The sequence below is a fragment of the Propithecus coquereli genome, unplaced genomic scaffold (assembly GCF_000956105.1).
Source record: "Propithecus coquereli isolate 6110/MARCELLA unplaced genomic scaffold, Pcoq_1.0 Scaffold15, whole genome shotgun sequence".
Lineage (NCBI taxonomy): Eukaryota > Metazoa > Chordata > Mammalia > Primates > Indriidae > Propithecus > Propithecus coquereli.
In genome coordinates this window covers 9,800,137-9,809,712 of record NW_012139413.1, presented here as the reverse complement: position 1 = coordinate 9,809,712, position 9,576 = coordinate 9,800,137, and the positions used below count along the sequence as shown (strand labels likewise).

At 34.1% G+C, this 9,576-nt stretch overlaps 1 protein-coding gene across 1 annotated transcript in view; it reads right to left on the bottom strand.

The window, feature by feature from the left end:
* NAALADL2 (N-acetylated alpha-linked acidic dipeptidase-like 2) overlaps positions 1-9,576 on the bottom strand; it is a 1,013,114-nt gene that overhangs the window by 319,869 nt on the left and 683,669 nt on the right. The window contains exon 11 of the mRNA XM_012640170.1: positions 4,584-4,730. Within this exon, the coding sequence (XP_012495624.1) occupies positions 4,584-4,730 (147 nt within the window). The remainder of the gene's footprint in view (positions 1-4,583; positions 4,731-9,576) is intronic.

Here is a 9,576-nt window from a genome sequence, read left to right as displayed (position 1 = left end):
TAGAACTTGTACATAGCTAAATGTAACAATTTTAGTTCCTTAAGTCAAGAAATTTTAATTGACTTTTGAACTATTATTATGTTAAAATAACAATGAGAATGACTAAGTTCCAAACATAAAATGTAACGAGAGAATAAGCTCTAATTTAAATAACAAATTCTTCTGCTACTTAGAATAAAACATGAAGATTCAACATGTAAATTATTAGGTACTTTGCTCCAAAATGTGGATATGTGTATTATAGTACTTTATCTGTATTATATCTGCACAAATGAATTATTTTTATCCCATAGAATTACCTCAATGTTAAAGTTTATATATATATGCGTACACACACACACACACACACACACACACATAGAAGTGCTGCTGGTATATCAGTTTAAGAATCAGAATTCGTATCAAACTTGTATAGCTTTAAAAGAATGAATAAGAGTCTCAAAACACCTATGCTACTTGGCTTTCTGTCTCTGGGTTATTAAATGATATTGAAACAATTATGCCATGACTCCTGCTATATAAAAGCTATAATAGCCTTTATCTCATTATTATTTAAATGTTAAATGCTCCATTATAGGGGTAAATTGGGTTTAAAATAGAATGTTTCAAGCAGGAGAGCAAAAAATATAAGGTTAAACACAGAGAGGAACCCCAGCTTCAATTTGTGGTATAAAGCTTGCTAGGGCATGGATTGATCTTTTGATATACTAAGAAGGCAAACCCTCTGACATGCCCTACTGAGAATAAATACACTGATCTGGAACAAAAATGTGAAACAGCTGTTAAGTGACAGAAGAAATGTGCATTGGACCACCAGCCTGTCATAAATATTGCACTCTTAATCAGAAAGCGTGTCTTTTCATTTCCTTTTCAGTAATCTTTGCATTGTACTTATCTGTGCAGAATGCTTCTCCTAACAGGTGCAATAGTGTTTACAAATTTAAAACCTTATTTAAATGAAGCTTACAACTAGAAATGTTTCAATTAACAGGGCAATATTTTATGAGAAGGAATCATTCTAACATCTGGCAAATCCATAGATTGCTTTGCATTTGTAAAATTTAATTATTGGAAATTTAGAGCATAGGCACCAAGCAAAGCTGAAGATGAAAGGTCCTTTAAGCAATTTTATGGAATATATTTGTGTCCAGAGAAATTATAGGAAAAAATCACTGGTGGGAATGTGAATAGCTTGAAATATTGAGCATAGATATTATGAAATGTCATGTTTCATTAAAAAAAGAACTAATAATGTCCCATGTGTCCATAAAACGTGGCTTCTATGGCACTAGTTTATTTTTCTACAGTTCAATTTTTCCCTTTTATCATGATGCAATTGTTGAAAGTGAATATAATAGATCTATAATCAATCTTATTGGATAAGAAAACAATATTGACTAATTTTAACATTTGCATTATAATTACCCAAGCAATTTTAAATAGATAACTTCTTCAAAAACATGAATATAATCATAAAATTAGCTCACTCAGAAAACACAATTTTTAAAATGAAAGCAACTATAAAATTATCTACCTCTTTTACTCAAAATGAATGCAGAGATAATGAGCTCAGTTACTTTAGGGATCAGGCAGGCATTATAAGCGATACTGTCTTGTGAAACATGTGGCCCTTTAGGTTGATCATTAATTTCCCAATTTTTTTATAGAACAGGTGTTGAAGAAAATATTCTTAACTGCACTCTTGGACAAACAACAGGGCAGATTCTGATAAAGAACATGGCAATTTGGTGAGCAATGCCCATTTAGCTGTTTGTTTCCATGGAGAAAAAGAACCCAATGTTTCCAGAAATTCAATTTTTCAATAATGTTCAGAGCACACAATATATGTGTACTGGCTGGCTCTTGCCCCTGGGCTTCCAATTTGCAATCTTTAGTGTAATAGTTGAAAACATGGGCTTACTGTCAAACACATCTGAGGTCAGCTTCTGTCTTGGTCATTTATTATCTTTCTAACCTTGGATAAGCTACTTGACTTTAAATTCTATTTCATCCTCAGCATAAAAGGAGTTAACAATAAAAGCTAACTCATAGAGATGTTGTAAGTATTAAATGAGATAAAAGGTATAAAACACTTAGCATAGTAAGTACTCAGTAAGTAGCAGGTATTATTTTTGTTTTATTTTGCTTTTAATTAGATACAAATAAGGAAACAGAGGCCCAGAAACTAATGTAACTTCACCACTATTAATAATGTGCATGAATTTAAAAACTCAGGCCTCCTGATTCCTGATCCACCAAGCTATTTCCCTAAAAATTATATATAAAAATTATATTTTCAAATATAATTGCTATTTTATAAAAAAGCTCTAATTTCCTTATGTGCTTTAGTAACTGACATAGGATAAATATTTTTTACATCGTGGATAAAGCCTCTTTCAATATTTACAAGTCTTCTTAATAGCTGTATACAAGCATTTATTATAGGTTAACCCAGAAAGCAAAGGTTAATATCTGTTCCTTAGAGAGTTCACACAAAATTATCTCATCACAAGCATTCATATTTTGTAAGGGACAAATCTATTTTTAAAAATTCTCCCACTAAAGCAATATAAACAAAGTCATTTGTTATAAAGCATAGGAGACGCCCTTTTAATTACTTTTTTGGAGACAAATTTAACAGAAAATGATTTTGATGAGAGGAGTTAGATATTCTGGGTATAACTTGAAAAACTGATCCTTCAGACTAAGCCATTTCTATTAGATAGATTTAGCCTTGGGAATTTCCCAGTGACAGCAGTACCTTCTTAGAACTTCACTGGGTCCTGTTTCCGAAACTTTTCCCCATTGATTCTTCATATTCTCTAGCTGCTCCTCATCAAATTCTACCTCTTCAGCCTGACAAGATCATTTACCTCAACAATTAACAAACTCTTCCCTTCCCCTAACGTATTCTTTTCTAAAAGGTTGAGAGATTCTCCCACTACTATGTTGGACCTACAATCAGACAATAATAATTATGATGACAGTGTTAGGTAGATAGTGAGGGATTCTAGTTCTTCTAGGGATGAAAGTGTGAGCCATTGTGGTTCACCCTCACAAATGGGCTTTCAGAGAGGCTCATGGGAGATCCACATGTGTAGTTAAGACTCAGGTCATATAACTCCCAACTGTCCAATCAAAATGGTTCCATGTTGACGTCTGAACCACAGGGAGGTCCCTTTCTGGACACCATAAAACAAGACTCAGACCATAAGACCATAATCAAGCCTTTTTTTTTTCCATCTTTTGCTACAACAATGGGTCCAATGGTCATCTGTGGCATATGTATCTCACTCTGTAATCCTATCTTTCTCTCCTCAATAAACCTCATTTTCGTGCTTATCTTTCTTTGGTACGTCTGGTCATTCTTCATGCTTGAGCGGACAAAGAACTGACATTTCAGACTGCCAAACCTGACAACAGCTACAACTGGCGGGGGCGGGGGGGGCACACCTTGTACGCCCAATGTTAGACAAATCTTTTACATAGTCTCATTAAATCCTCACCATAGCTCTACAGATTCCATAAATATACCAAGGTATCTCATTTGTAAAATAATTCTGAAAGATGTCAAATAGTTTGTCTAGTAAGGGTCAGAGTCAAGACTTCAGTCCCATTCCCAAGGCTATGCTATTCTGTCTCTCTAAATTCTTGATTTAAAACTCAATCAAGATGAATTAGACACATGTTGAATAAAAGTTATAATATCTTATGAGTGCTACACAGAAACATTACTAAAATATTACTAAATGCTATTAAAATTTAAGATATCACATATCTGAAATTGAGCCTATGCAAATATAATTTATTAATAAACACTCCTAGTCAAGGACATCTACATTTGAAGAGCAAAGCAGGTTTTACTCTATTTTCCAGGCATTATTTTGTTAATGCAACCATTACCTCAAGCAGTCCAATCCAGATCCTTTCAAATAGCTCCAAATAATGCGTGAACAATTTGTAAAAGAAGGTAATATATTCTAACAGGTTTACATGTATAGACAGACAGTTTCCTGTGACATAATTCTGAGAAAGATTAAAAGGATTGAAGTCAACAGATAGATGAACACAGACTTAATTAAGGTGAATCACGCCTTCGTGATATTCTTTGGGAAAAAGGCTTCTGTCGTCCCAAAAAAGTAGTATCTTTTTTTAGGCAGGCAAACTGTTGAAAAACTTTGGGTAGCTAATCCACTGACTCACATTAATGTACAGAACATGAAATGCATTTTCCTTTGGGCAAGGAAAGGAGAATCTATTGCATATGTCAACTGTTTCTGTGAATACTGAAGATTACAATTATGTTTTGATGTTAATCCAACTACTGCAAATTTCTCGTTGCGACACACACTGTGAAAATGTGAGTGACAGTATAAATCTTTTTAAATTGAATTCAACACTATTGAAAAGAGCTGATGTTTTCAAATACTATTACAAAGCCTCTGAACAACAGGAATAACTCTCTAAATGAAGCCGCTTTCTATAGTGACCTATTTGATATGAAAGACTAATAGCCAGGATAGAATCAAATTCTGCACGTCTGCTATATTATGTGTGTGTTTTGCGTTTTTAGGAACAATCACCTCTAATGCCTTGATGTCCTCATAAGCAAACTGCACGGTGGGAACTCCAAGATGGTTGATGAAATAATCAGCATCACCTTGTATCTGTACAGAACTGACATTGGTTTCTGGGCACTGAGCTCTTCTGGTACAGTTGAAATTATTTTTCTGAAAAACATAATTTAAATTGTTAACGCTATGCTTCTCAGGTCATGCCTAAATCAGTGTTACTACAAATGTGATCTAGAGATCAGCAGCATCAAAGTCATCTAGGAGCTTGTTCAAAATGCAGACACTTAGGCTCCACCCTACCCTCCCCATGGGGACATATGGGGGTGGAGCCCAGGAATTTGTGTTGTAACACTCCTCTTTGATTCTGAGGCTCACTGAAGTGTGACTAGCACTAACCAGAATCAAGCTTTGCTTTTTGTTGTTGCTTCAGAAGTATTTTTATCATAGATTCATTTTGAACTCTAATTATTCATTAATTTGACAATTGGTAAGTCTCTAAAAGGGTTTAAGGTTTTTTTTTTTTTTCAATTTTCCCATAAATTTAAAGGGTGGCTTGGGTAGGATATAATTTCATTCTTCTTAAAATGTTTATCAAAAGCTAGAGAAGGATTTCTTTCCATTTCTTCTTAAAAGCATATTCCCAGATACCTTATGAGTATATGCCAAATACTACAATGGGCCATGGAGAACCACACAGCCAAGTGCAACCTCTAGGGAAATACAAGATAATAGACTACTATTTCCTAAACTAAGAATTGTCTAGCAGGCAAAATAAATGACAGCAGCTTTATAAAAATAAAATAAAATGAAAGAATTAAAAACAAGCAAACTAAAGATTTTTATAATTAATATTGATTAAAAATGTCTTCTTTAATAAATCTTCCCAAAATCTAGAATCCTTCTGAGATGCAGTTGCCTTAACTTTGAAACATGGAAGAATACCAATGTCCTAGGCAGTTATGAGGAAAGCGAGACAATGAGCATAAGAACATCACATCTAATATCAGGCATAAAGCTCAATACATGTTTGCCTTTGAATCAAGACATCGACTTATCAACCTGTCATGTTTTATGGCACGACATAATTTCAAAAATACTTTTAAATATAACCTAACAAAAGACTTGAGAATATGTATCTTAATATTGAGAAAATAAGTTATTCCAACTTTTTTCAAATACAGTGCTAGATTATTCAAACATATAATAATGTTTCAACATCTATCCAGTTTTCCTTGAGGACCTAATGGAAAGATCTTTGCAACCAAGTTAAAAATCAATTAAAATAGAAAGCCAGTATGAGTGTTTACAAACAAAGCAGGGTTTCAGTTTAATGTTATTTACTAACTATATTGGGTGATTAAGCACTTTGAAAATAGAAAGAAAAGAATCTTTTACTATACAGTCTAATCAGTAGCAACCTAAAGCTTTTTATGGTGACCCTCATTAATTTGCTGCTTTTCAAAGCCTAATTGTCTGAAAAGGGAGGTAAACCTTTTTCACTCCCTAATACATTCTTAGGGTTTAAGACTCCATGTTTTATGTCAGCTTGGGGCAGTTTAGGGAGGGTCTTGAATATTCCCATAGAAGAACTACTCTTAATACTAGATAATAATAAACAAAGAAAATATATTAGTTTAAAAATCCAAAAGTATTTTTGAGAGATCCCCAAAACTGGCACCTCTGAAGGTAATTATTTAGCCAGTGTAGGTTTCTTATTATTTGCTTGTTTGTTTGTTTTTCTAGTTGAATTTGAATGCTTTGGGCAGGCAGACATTCACTAAAATACAATCACTGGAGTCTCACACCCAGCCTGCGCCATTCATTCAATTTCACTGAATGGAGCCAGAGGCATTTGAATTTGGAAGCCTAGATTGTTGCATTATTTTAGGTCATTAATGAGAATTTGGTAGGATCTGGTTTTCACTTTTCCCAGACGCCTAGCAAATAAAATTAAAAATCACTTTTTAAGTGGTTTATTATCTCTTTACTAAAGTAACATCTATGTCTTTTCAAGACAGTATATGCATCCCACTCGACACCAGTGAAATTATAGGTTGGCTTTAATTTCATTTTGCATATATAACTCTCAATATCCAGCCCAACTCTCAACCATGCTCCTTAGACAGAAAGTTTTCTCAATAGAAGAATGGCATAGATCAAAAATTAATAATTCTATATTCCAAAATATGAGCATGTTATAGAATTATATTTTTAGATAAATGTATTTAAGTTTCATATTTGATATTTTCACTCAGTCATCATTAGTTATAAAATCATTCAGTTATACAATAGCTGCCTCTGACAAAAGGTGTTAACTTTTCATATAAACAAGTTCCTAAGATGGCACAAATGACCCCACTCCAATCAATCCTTGCAATCTTTTTTATTTATTTATTTAGAGATGGGATCTTACTATGTTGCCCAGCCTGGATTCAAGTGATCCTCCCGCCTCAGCTTCTCTATTAGCTGAGACTACAGGCATGAGCAACCACACCCAGCTACTTGCAATCTTTCTTATAACAGTTACACAGAGCATAGTTCTGGCTTAGCTTCAGCATTTTATTGGTATAGTACATTCTTTTTGAAGCCAATACCAATTTTCTTCTAGTCTCTCTGTTCTTGTCATGGCTGTTCTCATTACACAGCTTTAATATTTTCATTGCATTCCATTTCCATGGTTCCTTCTTGGTACATCATTGTTTACATGTTTTGTATTTTTCAGGCAAATCAAAAGGGAAATATCGCAGTTTTCAGGATTACATTTCCCCAAAACACTATTATTTTCCCTGCTCTAATTCTCTCTGCCTCACCTATTTATTGAACAGTCTATTTTTTCCCTAAAGGTTTGTATTGCTGCCTCTAACACATATAAACTCCTTTTGTAAGCCAATTAAAATGGCAACAGAGTGAGCATTATCTAGAAATATTTTTAAATTATGTTTTCAAGGTTAAGATCTAGTGACTACATCTCTGGTGCTAAATATGGACTATTTATGAAGAGGGGATAGAACACAGAAGAGGGTTGAGTGGCCCAACAGAGAGCTGGGAGCACTTAACTATTGAGCTTCATGTCAAAGACAAGCAGAAATGGAGTATAAAAGTTTCAAGAAAGTTAATCCAAGATTGGGGACTTCAGGGAACAGTTCCCTGAAGAGTTCTGGGGACTGTTCCTCACCTACTGAGCCCAGAATTTCCCTAGAGGTCTTGCAGAAGATTTATTTTACCAATCTCCATTCTCTCCCCATCCCTTCTCTTTCTCTCTCTACCTCGTTGTCTATTTCCTACTCTCAGTGATTTAACCAGTGATGAGGAGAGGAAGCACATTACCCTCAAGTCTGTGTTCATTTTGTCTTTTTGTGCTTTTGTTCTTAACTAGCTTCAGAGTAAAAATACCAGATGAAAAAGAACCCAATTTGGAGATTGGAGCATTTTTTTTCTCCTCAAGTAATTTTATCCAGGAATTTCCCTTAAGAGGAGAACATTCCCGGCACAGAAACACTATTTTCTAAATCTTCATTATTCATTACTTTAAAGTAATGGATTTAAGGCCAAATTCACAGGCCTGAAATGATCCTAAATCTGTATTCAATCCTAATGTGAATTGTTTTTCCACACAGCACTTCAGTGGATTATAATAGATCCATACCAGGTAATAGACATTGATCTATTCAAACCCCATAAGCATTAATATCTGAGAGACGAATAGGAAAAAATGTTAATTTTCTTCATTTTACTAGAAGTTAAGTATCCTGGGAGCGGGAAGGTTGGTAACAAATCTGTGCAGGTCAATTAATTTTTTAAATTTATTTACAAGGCTGAGTAAATTCATATTAAGAATTTCATTCAAGGAGTTAAAAAGGCTTCATATTTAATGTTTGATAACAAGTATTTTTATTCCAGTTCATAAAATGAGCAAGTTCAGGCAAAGACCATAGTTATATCACTTGTTTAATTTCCTAGCACTGGTCTGTTGAAACCTGAAATGAAATCACCATCTCAATCCTAATTTTGTATGCTCTTTGCAAGCATATTTTTAAGATGAGAGGCAAAATGTCATAATAAATGATCATGTAAGTGAAATATAAAGAAATCCAATCAATATGTGCATTAGTTAAATAGCAATGTCAAGACCCATTGACAAGTTTCTAAAACTATTTAAAAATCTGTTTAATAATTCAAGCGTTTTATTTCTTCCACACTCTGCTTTCCCCTACATACGTAAACATTCAGTCTACATGCATAGGAAATTTAAGTCGATTATTTATTCAAACAGCAAGAAAAGTATAACATTCAAAATAAAAATACTGCATTCTACGTATTATAGTAAAATTAAATCACCTTCTTGTCATTTCAATATTATTCTTGTAACTTCAATTATGTAGAAAAAATTTATCTCACTAGTTTTCCTGTTTTTTTCAGTATAGTAATGTTCCAATTGGGATAATGATGCCTATGATATTAAAAAATGATTTCTCACTATTGGCATTGTGATGGTTAATTTTATATGACATCTTAGCTAGGACATGTGGTGCCCAGGTATTTTGTCAAATTTTATTCTGGGTGTATCCGCGAGGGTATTTTTAAATGAAATTGACATTTGAATTGGTAGACTGAGTAAAGCAGATTGTCCTCCCTAATGCAGGTGGCCCTCATCCAATCAGCTGAAGGCCCAGACAGAACGAAAGTCTGGCTCACCTACAATAAGGGTGTGGGGGGTGCTTCTCCTGCCTAACTGCTTTGAGCTGGAATATTAGTCTTTTCCTTTATTTGGACATGAATTGATACATTTGCTTTATGGGAGTCTTGAGCCTGCTGGTTTTTGGACTGGAATTTACATCATCCGCTCTCCAGGTGCTCAGACCTCAGACTCAGACTAGCGCTACATTGTTGTTACTCCTCATTCTCCACCTTGCCGACTGCAGATCTTGAGGCTTGTCAGCCTCTATAAACGTGTGATCCAAATTCTTAGAATAAATCTCTTTATGTGTATCTTACAATTGTA